Source organism: Bidens hawaiensis, unplaced genomic scaffold (assembly GCF_021521415.1).
Source record: "Bidens hawaiensis isolate Kalapana, Puna unplaced genomic scaffold, B.hawaiensis_p1.1 tig00019471_1, whole genome shotgun sequence".
NCBI lineage: Eukaryota > Viridiplantae > Streptophyta > Magnoliopsida > Asterales > Asteraceae > Bidens > Bidens hawaiensis.
Window position 1 is genome coordinate 20,170 of NW_027492959.1, and position 15,612 is coordinate 35,781.

General features: G+C 36.1%; 1 protein-coding gene and 1 pseudogene across 5 annotated transcripts; one reads left to right on the plus strand and one right to left on the minus strand.

The window, feature by feature from the left end:
* The first annotated feature begins 476 nt into the window (after positions 1-476).
* LOC143558433 (trafficking protein particle complex II-specific subunit 130 homolog) lies at positions 477-8,784 on the plus strand. 4 transcript variants are annotated; one of them, XM_077047272.1, is made up of 18 exons: positions 477-540; positions 653-882; positions 1,846-2,024; positions 3,126-3,400; positions 3,501-3,661; positions 3,722-3,811; positions 3,878-4,039; positions 4,143-4,204; positions 4,285-4,375; positions 4,462-4,668; positions 5,122-5,667; positions 5,750-5,959; positions 6,054-6,384; positions 6,791-6,887; positions 6,964-7,048; positions 7,127-7,328; positions 7,984-8,343; positions 8,443-8,784. In XM_077047272.1, exons 1-18 carry the CDS (start codon positions 477-479, stop codon positions 8,616-8,618), a joined length of 3,528 nt encoding a protein of 1,175 aa, XP_076903387.1. In that variant the 3' UTR covers positions 8,619-8,784. The 4 variants fall into 4 exon arrangements, with proteins under 4 accessions (XP_076903387.1, XP_076903385.1, XP_076903386.1 ...); XM_077047270.1 differs by having other exon boundaries at positions 7,127-7,325; positions 7,972-8,343; XM_077047271.1 differs by having other exon boundaries at positions 7,127-7,316; positions 7,972-8,343.
* Positions 8,785-11,853: 3,069 nt separating this feature from the next.
* On the minus strand, positions 11,854-13,993 carry LOC143558434 (uncharacterized; annotated as a pseudogene). The gene is made up of 3 exons (XR_013139740.1): positions 13,852-13,993; positions 13,400-13,570; positions 11,854-12,700 (listed from the first exon to the last, which is right to left on the minus strand). The product of XR_013139740.1 is annotated as an uncharacterized LOC143558434 (transcript).
* Positions 13,994-15,612: the final 1,619 nt, after the last annotated feature.

The following is a 15,612-nucleotide window of genomic DNA, read 5'->3' on the forward strand; positions in this document are numbered from 1 at the left end:
TATAGAGTAATGTAAGTGTAAGTTATATTTACTATGTTGATGGTCTCTTGTCCAAATAGAATAAGGTAGAGGTGCACAAATAAATCGGTTCCGGACCTGATCTAGCAGTTCCTACTCGAAACCGGACCCGACCATACCATACCCGCGGGAACGGATACCCAAAACCCGAAAAAAACCTGGAAAATCCGATCAGATACCCGAATATACTCGGAACCGGTTTTGATCACAGTTAAGAAAAAAAAAAGTTAATAATGATAATATCAAACCAATCAAATGGGCCATGCATATTCATATTCTTTACAAAAATTAATTCTCAAAAACTGTCCCAAAACACACACACCAAAAACCGTTAAAGAAACCCAAGAACAAGTCATGCATTGATCTGAAAGTACGCCCATGAAGCCACTTGACGACTGATTCATCACCGTCATCAAACACCACATTCCGGTTACCCAAATCCACCCTCACATTCATACATGGCAAACTTGTTAGCTCAGTTACAGTCCATCAAGATTTCATGTGATGCTCTCATGATTGCCGGTATATATATATATATATACATATATATGCAACATTCATTAATATTGTTTTGTTTCTAGATTCATAACATATTAATATTACTAACCAAATATTAAATTTATAATAATTTTAGTGAAAGATGTGAGTGATTTATGGCCTCTTGTCAAGGACAAATTCGACGAACGCCTTCCGTTCCAACGAGCTACATTACACAACAAAAACCGGTATCCGGTCACTGTGGATAACCTACAAGCTGAGTTTTTGTTAACTACTGATTCAAGGATCAAGAGCCGGGTCCCGCAGAATCAACTGTACTTTTGTTTTCAAGAACCATATGCAACTGTGGTTCTTGTAGCATGTGAGGTAACTGTTAAGTGCTATTAATGTTCACATTAAATGTATGTCGTCGGTTATCGCTTGACCGAAGCTAGACCGTCGGTTATGGTTTGATTCATTTACTAGTGTTCTAGTTTATCTCTTGTTATATATAGCTTGTTCATTGTAAACTAATTATATGTAATCTGAATATGACAAACTGTAGTGGTAACACGTCTCTAACCCCCCCCCCCCCAATATCATCGGTATTCTCGATCATATCTCACCTGAACCTGTCCCCACCAATGATCACAATGTGTGGGACCGAAATGACGACTATGTTTGTGCTTGCATCAATGCAACCCTTTACCCTTCCAATGCTCATCCCACCGTAGGTATCACCACAACCACCGAACTTTGGTCCATAATCGAAACCACCTTCTTCGATCAAAAGTTTATGCCAAAAAATTTAATACAAAATTCAACTCCAACTACTCTAAACAAAATATTCTACTGGCCGGCCAGTAGAATATTTTGTTTAGAGTAGTTGGAATTGAGTTTTGTATTGGGAAATTTTGGCATAAACTTGATGGAAGAAGGTGGTTTCGATTATGGACTAAAGTTCGGTGGCAGTGGTGATACCTACGGCGAGATGGGCAATGTAAGGGTCAAGGGTTGCATTGATGCAAGCACAAACATAGTCTTCATTACGGTCCCACTTGATGTGATCATCGGTGGGGATCAGGGTTCGGGTGAGATATGATCGAGAAGGCCGACGGTTTTGAGAATGGTGGTGACTTGGTGTTTCTAGGAAATATACTTATCATGGCTCAATCTAACACTTACAAAGTCACACTTGGTCGTATCCGTGTCATCCATGTTGCCTTGACACTACACATTCGAATGCCATACAGCTTTATTCAACTTACAGTAATTAACTAGCTACATTTGAATAGAAGCATATATTTTTTTATCGAAAAGTTGGTTGAAAATGACAAAATGTTGATGTAGGATCTAGACGAGTTCAAGACGGTACTAAAACCACGTCTGAAGTTAATTTTGCAAAATGAGGAGGAGTGGTTCATTGTGTTTGTGTCCAAAGCTAAATCGGACAAGGACCCCGTGAGCAAGATGGAAAAGAAGGTTTATGCCAGACTTGAAGTTGATTTCAATTCAAGAAGGAGAGATAGGTATATTCAATGGATTGTATTTGATGAGTTGGGTGATGGGTCAAAACAGGCAGGGTTGGGTAATGGGGCAAAATGGACCGGGTTGGATAATGGGTCAAAGCAGGCCAGACTGGTTAATGGGTTGGGTCGGTTGATAAGCCAAAACAGGTTGGTTAAGTAAAGGGTTAAACAGGCCGAGTTGGGTAGTGGGTCAAAACGGGCCGGGTTGGATGATGTGTCTAAACGGCCAGGTTTGGGTAATGAGTTGGGTCGGGTAATGGGCCAAAACAGGTTGGTTGAGTAATGGGTTAAACAGGCCGAGTTAGGTAGTGGGTCAAAACGGGCCGCTGGGGTGATGTGTCTTAATGGGCAGGTTTGGGTAATTGATAAAAGTGGGCGAGGTCAGGTAATGAGTCAAATCAAGTTGGGTAATGGGTCAAACGGGCCGGGTGGGTAATGAGTCAAAACGGGCAAGATTGGGTAATGGGTCAAAACAGATAGGGCTGGATAATGGCTGGGTCGGATAATGGGCCAAAATAGGTTGGTTGAGTAATAGGTCAAACAGGCCGAGTTGGGTAGTTAGTCAAAACGAGCCGGGTTGGATGATGTGTCTAAACGGCCAGGTTTGGGTAATGGGTTGGGTCAGGTAATGGGCCAAATCAGGTTGGTTGAGAAATGGCCAATGGGTTAAACAGGACGCGTTGGGTAGTGGGTCAAAACGATCCGGGTTGGGTGATGATGTCAAAACGGGCAGGTTTGGGTAATTGGTCAAACGGGCCGGGTTGGGTAATATGTCAAAATGGGCCAGATTGGGTAATGGGTCAGAACAGGCTGGACAGAGTAATGGTTGGGTCAGATAATGGGCTAAAACAGGCTGGTTGAGTTATGGGTTAATCAAGCTGAGTTGGGTAGTGGGTCAAAACAGGCCGGTTTGGGTACGGGCAGGTTTGGGTAGCGGGTCAAATCAGGTTGGTTGGGTAATGGGTCAAAACGGGCCAGGTTCGGTTATGAGTCAAAACGGGTTGGGTTGGGCTTGTTTGCATCATGGATTCATGGCTACTCTAGGTGCTTTTGAACATGAAAAGACTTTAATATCTGTCGAAAAACTACATGGTTGACCAGGTGCTGCAAGTTTGACTTATTTGACAGTGAAGAACCCTTTTGGGAAGATTTTGAACTCAAAACCATGGAGTGCATCCGAAACACTCTCGACAGACGCGTCCAGTTCTACGAGGACGAGATTCGTAAGCACAATGAACAACGGTTATCGCCCACTTGGAGCTTTTGTGACTTTTTCATCCTCAAAGAATGCCTGGCATTCATGTTAGAGATGGCTAATCTTCCTGAGGATTCGTTACGCGAATATGATCACATAGAGTTCTTTTACTTGGATACAGGTGCTTAATGTCTCAAATAAAATGTTAATTAATCAATACTGAATTTTTATAATTATTATTAATATTTTTTTATTTTTATTATTATTTTTGCATGGTATAGTTAAAAATGTAGACAGAAATAGAGATTTTGGTGGAAAGGAGCATGGAGACGATCAATCCGCGATGCTAAGCCGTAACAACAAACAACTAACACAGATCGTTCAAGAAACTTCCTTTAGAGAGTTTGAGTTCCATCAATATCTATTTGCCTGTCAAGCTAAGGTAATCTAATGCTTTAACTTAATATACTTAAACCAGTTGCTAACGGGCCGGTTTATGCAGCTTTTGTTTGATCTACAACGTCCGTTTGACGTTGCATCAAGAGGTTTCTCATTTATAGTCAGTTTCTCAGAAACTTTGGCTCGTCACGAGGTTGGTCAATGCAACCGTTGACCGTCAGTTACTCGTAATAATATCTAATTTATCATTTATTTTCAGAGTAATTTGCCTTTCTGCTTGAGGGAAGTTTGGGTCCTAACTTCATGTTTGAGCTTGATCAATGCAACCGCTGACCATTATAGAGACGGTCAAATAGCACCGGATGTAGAAAGAGAATATTATCGTATACGGGCTGAGTTATATACTTTATCCCGAGTTAAGGTAGTTTTATAAACATGCCATATTATGCATACTAGAAAGAGAATATTATCGTTTGCTTTTATGCTAAATTTTTTAAACGGGCCATATCATGAACGTTTGGCAGATCATGCGGCTTGCATACCTAATCGGGTTCGGATCGGATATTGAAAGAAGTCCACTCAACAGGTAATTTTTCACTCACTATTTTTTACATTTTAAAAAAATCGAAATAATAAATTTCAAAATATTTTTTTTTGTACATGTAGTGCTTCACTTAGCATGTTACCTTGGCCTATGCCTGCAGAATGGCCTTCACTTCCCTCTGATGCTTCATCTGAGGTTCTTGAAAAAGAAAAGGTATTATCTTTTATAATTTATATAAAATTTAATTATTAAATGATATTTTATTATAACATGAAATGATTAAACTATATAAGTTACAGTTAATTCTTCAAGTTACTCCAAGAGCCAAGCACTTTGGTATTCAAAGTAAACAGTTGTCTCTTGAACCGTCTCCTCTTCTGAAAACTGAGAGCTCGGTTGATACCAAGAAACTTGCGGAAATTTTTGTGGCTGCTGAACACGCTCTTCGTGCGACTATTACCGATCCTGATTTATGGAAATGTTTATCATCTTTAGAGGAGTTTGAGGTCTAAGATACTTATCATATGTTTCACCAAAGTTATGGATTTCGTCGTTACGGTTTAAAAGTAATTGATATAGTCCCCAACCACCTAGTTTCCTTTCATAAATGGTCTGGTAAAATTACTATGTTGCCCTTTTTAGAAGCTACATTTTAACCCTTGTTGTTTGTAATAAACATTAGGGGTTAAAACTGTAATGTTTGAAAACATAAAATTGTAGAGGGTTAATGTGTAACTTTTAAAAAGGGCAAAATAGTAATCTTGCTTGACCCAAGAACCAATTACGAAAGCAAACTAGGTGGTTGGGGACTATATCAATTACTTTTAAATCATAAAGACGAAATCCATAATGTGGGCCGATCCACAGGCCCATTATGGGTTTGTCTGAGATTTCAAGTTTAGTTCTTTTTCCAGTCTCTTTTAAAATATCTAAATAATTATGATACGCGCTTTCAACAGAAAAAATATCTGGATCTATCAAAGGGAGCTGCTGATAACTTTTACCATGCATGGTGGAAAAGACATGGAGTCGTTTTCGATGGTGAAATCGCGTCCGTTTACTTCAAACACAAAAACTATGAACAGGCTGCAAGTTCATATGAAAAAGTGTGTGCTCTTTATGCTGGTGACGGGTGGCAAGACTTGTTAGCAGACGTGCTTCCAAATCTAGCCGAATGCCAGAAAATATTAAACGATAAGCCCAGTTACTTATCATCGTGTGTGAGATTACTTTCTTTAGATAAAAACTTGTTCTCGGTCAAAGAACGCCAAGTGTTTCAGTCAGAGTTAGTTAGTCTTGCACAAACTGAAATGGTTGACCCGAACCCGTTAGACGTGTCATCATTGATAACATATTCGGCTGACACCGGCCCACCAATGGAGCTGTGTGACGGGGATCCGGGCACGTTGACTTTGACTATATGCAGTGAGTTTCCTGATGATATTACTCTTGAAACACTTAGTCTTACATTGAAATCGACACATAATGCGGATGAACGCGTTAAGGTAATGGTAAATGATCATTAGTTAATTACTACAATTTTTTAAACAAATTTGTATAGTGAATATTTTTTTTAACATTTTTTAGGCGATTAAGAGCAGTGGTGTTACAGTGTTGAATACGGGTCGGAATACTATTGCTCTTACGTTGCCTGCGCAGAAACCGGGCTCGTATGTGTTGGGTGTTCTTACAGGGCAGATTGGTCATTTAAGATTCAGGTCTCATGGTTTCTCAAAAGGTGGGCCCGCGCATAGTGGTGATATCGGTTTTGATAAGCCCGTTAAGCCTATATTGACGGTATTAATCCTGCTTTTCTGGGTCAAAACGGTATCGGGTTGGGTTGACTCTGAAACACTTTTTTATTCAAACACATTTTTTAATAAATATTTAGGTGTTCAAACCAAGATCCCTTGTGGACCTATATCCCGCAGTCTCGTCCGCATTATTAATAAACAGGCCTCAATGGGTCGGGATCGTTATCAAGCCATTAAACTACTCCCTCAAGGGAGCCCGTTTACACATTGACGTGGGGCCGTCATTAAAGATCGAGGAATCACGTGCCATTGAAATCGAGAAACGTGTCGATAACGATAATAACATTTGTCAACTTAATCTTACAAATGGTTGCATAGAGTTACCAGACTGGGCCAGCAGTATAACTACCATTTTATGGATTCCAGTTTGTGCCATTAGTGATGGACTGCCAAAAGGAACATCAGCAGGTTTTAGTTACTTCTTTGACTTTTGACTTTTGTTGACTATTTAATCAAATATTTTGACTTTTGTTGACTACTTAATATTCTGGTTTGACTTTTGTTGACTACTTAATAATTTATTTTGACTTTGATTGACCGCTTAATAATCTGTTTTGACTTTTGTTGACTACTTAATAATCTTGTTTGACTTTTTTGTTGACTACTTCATAATCTATTTAGACTTTTTTGACAATTAATCTCCTATATTGACTTTTGTTGACTCCTTAATAATCTATTTTGACTTTAATATTCCTTAAGAATATATTTTAACTTTTGTTGACACCTTAATGTTCTATTTGGCTTTTGTAGACTGCTTAATATTCTACTTTGACTTTTGTTGACTACTTAACAATCTACTTTGACTTTTCTTTAGGTGTATTTTCAACCCAAAGACCAAACATTGCTAATGGACTGAGGACTTTAGCTCTAAAACTTGAATTTGGAGTGTCACGTAATCAAATATTGAAAAGGTTTATAGCCCGCTTTGACTCGTAATATATATAGTCAAAACATGACTAGCCCGTTTAATATTGTGGTTATTTACAGGACTATACCAGTTCTTTTCAACGACCCGTTCCACGTCAGCACACAAGTCACCGACCATGGCAGTGATGGTTCTTTGTTTTTACAGGTTTGTTTATTAAATATTAACATTTCAGAAATGAAAATATAGTTATAATTAGAGTTAAAAGTTTTGGTGTTTTTGCAGGTGATATTGCAGTCACAAGTGAAGGCTACATTAACTATACATGATGTTTCATTGGATTTACAAGACGGTTTTTCTCACGCTGGACGAGGTGATGGTAGACCGACATCTGGCATGTTCCCATTGGTCGTTCCTCCGACATCTAAATCTGGAATATTGTTTGGTATATCACTTGAAGCTACAACTAATGAAGGCAATGAAGGTAGTTAGTTGATTTCTTATCACATTATCATTATCTAAACAGTCATTTGATTATAATCAAAAGACGTCACGTGGACCCTACATTCTTGAGGTCGAGATGCTCGCCTTTTGAGTTTATGTGGCGTCATCTGATTGGTTAAACAGTCAAAATATTAGTTTAAGAGTAAATTGTACCTTTCTTCATATATATTTGAGGTAACTTGTATATCGAGTCATTTAACTTAAATAAGTACAAAAACCGGCCTTGAAGCTCATATGTTGTCACGATTTTTTCTCTTTCTGCTAACTGGTGTTAACCTTTTCTGTTAGTTTTTTTAAATGACCACTTTGCCCTTTTATTCTTTCTTCTTTTTTATTTTCCTTTTTATTATTTTTATCACTATATTTTATATTTTTAATTTTTATTTAGTAATTAATTAACCATTTTTAAAAACTGTGAAAGTGTGAAACTTACAAAGTTTGTTCTTTAGTTGTAAAAGTAGGGGAAAATGGTCATTTTTAAAAAAAGTAATAGAAAACGTTAACACGGTAACACCAATTAGTGGAAAGGACGAATGAGGTGACAACCTATGAACTTCTAGGACGTTTTTTACCTTTAGTTTAATAATCTATTAGAATAACCATTTGCGTGACTCTTTTTTTTACAGATGACGAGGTAGTGGTGCATCGTGATACAATAATAAATATAAAATATGAAATTAGCGGGGATAGATATCATGGATCTCACACCCCTCTATCTCTAAAACCCGAAGGACCCGAAAAGGATGACACATTTTTAACATTCAAAAGTGGTCTTACTTTACAACGGCCCGTGCCGGAGCCGTTATTAGCCGTCGCTTTTCTTCCTTTACCTTCGAACGGTCTTACAGTTGGTCAAGTTGTCACATTCAAATGGAGAGTTGAAAGTTTGACCAGTTTTGACTTAAAGGACGAGTTATTATATGAAGTCAACGCGAACTCCAAGAATTGGATGTTTGCCGGAAGGAAACGAGGCCATGCCCCTCTCTCCTCAAAACAAGGTGATTTCGTATCACTTTCTATAAGTCTGTTAGTGGGTCGGGTCAGATCTTAGTTACTGACGTAACAATATGTAATTAATATTTGTTGGAATGTGATAGGTGCAAGAATTGAGATATCAATAATGTGTGTGCCATTAGCTGCTGGGCATGTAAGACCTCCACAACTCCACTTGCCAAATGTCAACCGGGCCCACATATGTTGCAACCCGGCGGGCCCACATTTAGTGTGTGTCTTGCCTCCACCTTTGAGCTCATCATTTTGCATTCCACATTGATGTAAGAAAAGTCCTAGTATTTTTTGGTGGGATATACGCGACAAGGGTTCGTTACAGAATCATAAATAATGCAAGAACATTGTTTATTCATTTATTAAATTTATATAGTAGATTAATTGCTTTTCATGTACATTTTTTGTTGTGTATAAGATGGATGTTACTCTTGTATCGGTATATTTGGAACGTTAGTGACCAACCTAATAAACATCTTTCGAGTTTCTTAAACATGTATCTTTGCTAATAACATATGTATATTCTATGCATGAATTAAGGCAGATACACTAAAGTGACACAATGTATGAATATTTAGAGACAAGATCATGAGTTTCAAATCCAAATCTCTAATTCCTTGTAACTTTTAAAAATGGGTAGGGACTAATCTTTACTTTTGTCATATTCAAATGTTGTACAGTCAATTAAGAAAATATTGAAAATGAAGCTATCAAAGCATATTTCTTTATATCAAAACTGGTTTAATAATTTCATTTTTAAAAGTAAATAATTTGAAATTTTTAAAAGAACTTGTTATTATAATGGGATAATAATTAGTAAGTTTGACATAATCATTTAACCCTATGCATTCTCATAATCTCACCTCCATAATCTCACCTCTATGATGGGGTTGTGCCTCTTTAAACATCATTTAATTTTTTTCTTTAAACATCATTTAAAACCTATTTCACCTTTACACAATGGAGTATTATTATGTATAGAGAGGGGTCTGTTTCTCTATATGTTAGTTTTTTCCGTGTAAAATGTATGAAATTATTACGATATGACTTGTGTATTATAGTCGAATAAAATTTGTGTTTGTGTAATTACAAGTTATAAGTACTAATCATATATATATATAATTATGCAACGTATGTATATAACTACGGACAATTGTTTGTCGTTATGCATACAATAACGCAACAATCTATTATTCAAATGAAAAGTATAATCAGTACCCTTTTTAAAAAATGATCCATATCAATCCATTTTTGAGATGGTGGGTCAAGATTGTCATGCCCGATAATTGCTTCTTTTTTTAACACCGCCTAATAATTACTTATTCATACATATATTTTCCTATCGGTTTTAATAATATAAAGTTGATATTTTGTTTCAAGTTGAGTTACGAGGTTTTTTTCCCAGTTGTGGGCTTCTCCTGAGTGGGTAAGCCGGGTCATCACATTTTGCTACTCCTATTCGGGCGAAAGTGTGATCCATTTGCAAGGGTGATCCCGGGTGTGTACTAAAAAAATAAAAAGAAAATTAAAGAATCGTTGAAGTTATATCAATTTATGCAGCAGGACATAATATTTATCACAGCTAGTGTTAGTAAATGTAAGGAAACATTATTAGTACAAAAAGAAATGTCTTACCTCTTTAACTCTTTTAATAGTACATATTCAAGTGATAGATTTATATACATTTAACTATTTAAGTCATCCATAACAATAAAAATATTCACCATTTGGATCAAGTAACATGGGTTAATAAAAATATTAATACTGTAATATTCTATGTTCATATAAATATTGAGATAATTAATTGTGCATTTAATCATCAAATATTATAAACTGTGAATCTAATCCTCACACCCTTTTCTCTAATTTTTATTTTATCTGGATTAAGGAATAGCTTACAAATTTATTGTATTTTATTGTTCAAATAAAAAATTTTCAATGGAATATTTTGGTAGTAAAAAATGTAAAATGGTTGTGATTTTAATCAAGTGGTTACAAATTCATTTAATCAAGTGGTTGTGGATTCAACTCCTACGAAATGCAATTGTTATGATTTTAGAAGTAGAGTAGGTTTCGAGTAGAAAGTATGTTTGACCGGTAAAAAAAAACAAAAAAAAATGCCTAGAAAGTTACTTCTCATGGATTGCTGTTGTTGAGTCACATTGCATTGTAAAATTTATTATCCACAATCAATTTGTTCAAAATGCCTTATAGTATGTAGGACGAAATATCACTTATGAAAACATCTTTTTTTGTTAACAAATCCTATTAATATGAAATTTTTGCAAGGTGTAAAAAAAGCTATCTTTTGGGTTGTTCTCATTCATCGGGTAGGAGCTTCACTTATTCAAATCTGAGTTAATATATCCAAAATGCAAACGGAATTTTAATTCGGGTTTCGAAAACTGAACAAAGTCGAACTTGGGTTTTGGATATTCGAACAAGTTTCTTATCCGAATTGAATTTATGATTTGTCGTACTTACTAGAACCAAATAAAATACGAATTTCATAAATTTGAACATAAATATACCAATTTTACTTATTTTGTGCATATTATTTATTACTTTTGACTTTTATTCGGGTTTTTCGAATCAAATCCAATTCAAAACGTTTCGAATTCAAATTCACTTCCAATTACGTCAGATTAACCCGTCATTTTCTTTTCTTATAATGCATATATGCATGAGACATTTTTTTCTTACTTTTTACAAAGTTACTCCTAAAACAAGGCGAAAATATAACGTGCGTGTGATACAAGTATATGTGTATGTACTACACATGAATTTGTATATGTATGTATTTAGTATATTTACTACATGTATATACACATTGAGGTTGGTTTGATTTCCTTTTCTTCACCTGATGTCATGTGGGTTTGATTTAGTATTTACTCATGTATATACGCATTGAAGTTGTTTAATCTAGTATTTATTATTTGTACATACGCATTGAGGTTGGTTTAATTTAATTGATTTTATTAATTAGTATTAACTACATGTATATACGCGTATATACGCATTAAGGTTGGCTTGATACGGTGATGATATTGTCATGTGGGTAGCAATCATATCACATGGAGAGGCCATTTAATGCCCATCACACCTCACTACATTCAAATCAAACGTAGACAATTTAGGGCCTCATATTCATCAATATCACTTTCCTTCAATTTCACTCAAGAAAATAATAATAATACACGTTATTTTCCATTCTAAAACGAGGTCCATTTTTTATTATAAACACATATTTACATACAACAACAATACATTACTAGCACCACATTCTTAACTTTATAAATACTAGATTACAACCATGGCAAGGCCAATTTAGAGCCCCGTTTACATCAAAACCACTTTACTAGTTCTACTTCTCACGCTAGACAGTCGTCGGCAAAGAAACCCTTTTTCTTCGTCGAACCTAATCAATGCTCTTTTTTACATAAAACAGTCGATTTTTTGACTGTTTTCTGCAATATATTAAAACCAAGACAAAGCTTTTATTATCATAATATCTGGTTCCACTTTGCTTCACCAGAATTTATATATTTATATTTTATATTATATATTATATATGGGTATTATATTTTCCATTAAAAAAAAGGAAAAATAAACTTAGGATAATATTATATTATTTTCTATTTTTCTAAAACATATTATTGAATCTCCAATCCAATCTCACTCCAGTGGGACCCATTACGTGCTGACTAGGCTTACGGAATGACACAATATGACTGTTGACCATAAACGCCGTTACTCTTTCAGACACTCTAATGTCTTCCATTTTTAACTCTTGTAAACGGAGTACATACTCCGGTACATGTACTAGGTCCCACACTACCCCTCCACCACCTTCTTTTAACACCCTAACCACCTCACCAACCACCCGCATCCGCGGATGCGGCCGCGGTTTTAGGGCCAAATTCCTTCCCAACTTTGTGCACAAACCCGGCCGAGACAACTACGTCAAAGTAGTTGTCTGGGAATGGAAGGCGTCTTGCATCGCCTTCACGGCACGTGACGTATTCTTGCACGCCTTCCATTGCCGCGGTTTTTAATGTGGATAAGGTTGTGTTTTTGGTCTAAACCGACGACGCGGCCCGAACTGCCTTCTTTTTTTAGTTCCATGGCGACCGCGTTGAGTAGGATGCCGCGGCTGCAGCCTACGTCTAGCACGGTCTTGACTGAGGACCAGTCGTTGACCGCACTAACCATACGCTGGGCCATGTCCCAGCGTAAGGCGACTGAGGAGTAGAACATGTTGCCGGCGGCGTAGAATAGGCAAACGGCGGAGAGAGCCATGAAGGAGCCGGTGAATCCTGCGGCGAATCTCGCAATGTTACCGGAGAATACCTAATAGACACAAATGTAATTAGTAAATGGTTCATGCTATAGCTACACCATCCCAATCTAATAACACAATATCAAACAACCGTACATAAAACAATCAGATGACCGTTGTGACAAGAAAATCAAACTTTGAAAATTATTAACCAGAATAGCTATTTGAACAACATTTAGATGGTTGTTCAAACAATATTCAGACGGCCATACACAAAACACTCAGGCGGCTGTTTTAACAAAAAAAATCATACTTTGAAAATTATTGGTTAGAGCATCATTGGAACCGTATTCCTATGGTAGTTGTGACAACTAAACTTTGAAAATTTTGGCCAAAATCCGTTAGATTTTTTCATTTTTTATATAATTTAGAAAAAGGGCCGAAACGAAAATTAGTTTTGAATCTTTAGGGTTTGTCCGGCCAATATCCGAGTGGTGTAAAGTTTGAAATTTTTTGTCAAAACAGTTGTCCGGCCAAAATTTGAGCGGTGTAAAGTTGAAAATTTTTGTCAAAACGATTGTCCGGCCAATAATATCCAGGCAGTGTAAACTTTGAAATTTTTGGTCAAAACGGTTGATGTAAATACGGGTTAACTACATAACTCCACATATTATAAAATATAAACCCGTAATTACAATTATCAATATAAAAAACACACAATTAACAACTACGCCATCATTTACACACACTTAAGAGTTTATTAACCATACCGACGGAGATATCAACTCGAACGAGTAGCAGATCCAGTTGAAGTACAACAAGAACACAATCGAAGAACCCGAAAACAGCACCGCATGAAAAATCGGCGTGTGCCAATCCTCCATTCCGTATATCGCGTAGATCTGAGTCCAATCTCTTCCTACTCGCCCCATTCTTACCCCCTAATTCCAAAATTCAAATTCAAATTCAAAACAACAATTGCAGTAAACGGATTCAAATACAAATATAAATACAAATACAAATACAAATAAAAATTATGTTCGCTTTTACAGAAAGCTGCAAACAGAAACATTCCGTTTGTTAGTCACGAGAATTGACTAATACGGAATGAATTCATGTTCCGTAAATATAACACATGTGAATAATAATAATAATAATAATAATAATAATAATAATAATAATAATGGAGTAGTGGATTAAGCAAAACTAAAACTATGAATACCTGATTTCAGATCTAGAAATAACGGTTGGTGTAGAGAATAATAATGAAAATAATAATAATATGTTGATTTCGAGAAGGTGGTTTAGAGTTAGTTATGAAGAGTGGACGGAAAAAGTAGTTGCGGCGGCGATGTTGGTGGTTTGAATGGATGGAGAGTGGGCTAATGTTTTATACTAGTGGGGAAGAGTGAAGTGAGGTACGGTTATAAAAAGGCATAACTAAATGTACGGATGTTAAATTAACCGCTAAATGGTTTTGATTTTAAATTTTAAGATGATTAATAAAATTGTTTTTGTTGGCCGTTAAAATAGAAAAGGTTAAGATTGTTTATTTTTAACACTCGGGAGATGGGATCCTCTATCTCAGGTTTGAAACCTGACTTGATAAATTTTGCACAATCTGGAATGTCAACATCAGTATTATGAATGTTGATTTAACCGCTTAATGTTTTCAATTCAAGATAGTTAATAAACAAAATTTAACTTATTTTGTCGCAGTGGTTATATAGCTAGCGCACAATGCACCGCTAAAATTAACATTAACAGTCATCAATGAATGAGAAAGTTGAATAATTGAAAGACTTGCACAACACAAGAATTTTTGACTCGAGATTGCATCTGTCCAGTAGTCTTATAGTAGTTCCCTACACCACAAGTGCATTTCAATTGATTGATCGTAAGCGTGTGACCTCGATTGTGTCAAATATGAAGATAGGAATTGCAACATTAGGGCTCTGAATAATCAACTTGGTGTGTTCGATGGTCTGGGCGAAGATGAATGGTTGGGTGGAAGGTCTAATTGGATGGCCTGGCGCAAGATGACGGTGGAAATATATATCAGACGTTGGTAAACGTACGAGAGGGATAGATTGGTTATTAAACCACTAAATGGATGGAATACCCAACGGTCGTTAGTATAAGGAACTCAAAGTGCACCTGTTTTCAAATCACATGGACTCACTCAAGTGTATCATTTTGACTTTTAGTGACACATTGACCGCATGCTATAAGACCATGTGTAGTGGGGCGTTACCCCACCCCATGGAGCCCCTATAGTGCAAAGAACACCGCCCCTGGGGCGCTTCCCACATAGCGCCGGGTGGGGGAAAATGTTGGTTTGATTGGTGGATTGGTTTATTTTATTATTTTTAATCAATAATAATATTAATAATAAAGAGATAATGATTAGTATGGGCTTAATCCATTACACCCATTTTAACCATAAAAACTCTATGATGACGTGGCGTCACATAACACATAACGCCCCGTAAAGCTCCATCCACACACGATCGATATTAACTATAGGAATGCAAATAGGGAAAATCTCTTAATATAATTTTTTTTGTTGATGATTAAAAGAATAAAAAATAATAAAACGTTAGGATAATGTTTTTGAAAGAATAACGCTTGGTTTTGAGTTCAGTAACTTCTAGGTCCATACAAAATGTACTTTCATAAATTGGTTTCAATCACAACGTGTCATTCATATTTATTTTCCATGGCCCAAAATTTAAATAAACGTTTTTGTAACGAAACGAGTCATGGTCTTATTGGTCGGACAGGTTTATAGAAAATGACATTACTATTTATGTATGCGGTTCAAAAAAATCTATTATCTATATAAAAATACAAAATAAGATGTGAAATAGTTTAGTTTTAAACATAGATTTAGAATGTTGGGAAATATGGAGTATGCGAACAAATACAATGTGGAATTTGAAGTCGTATGTGAGGCAATAAAAGAATTTTTTGAAATAAAAGA

Excerpts from the sequence above, each read along its gene's own strand:
- LOC143558433 (XM_077047270.1), top strand. The coding sequence starts at position 477 with ATGGCAAACTTGTTAGCTCAGTTACAGTCCATCAAGATTTCATGTGAT. Across the intron at positions 2,025-3,125 it reads AATTCAAGAAGGAGAGATAG|GTGCTGCAAGTTTGACTTAT; the intron begins GTATATTCAATG and ends ATGGTTGACCAG. Across the intron at positions 3,662-3,721 it reads TATTTGCCTGTCAAGCTAAG|CTTTTGTTTGATCTACAACG; the intron begins GTAATCTAATGC and ends CGGTTTATGCAG.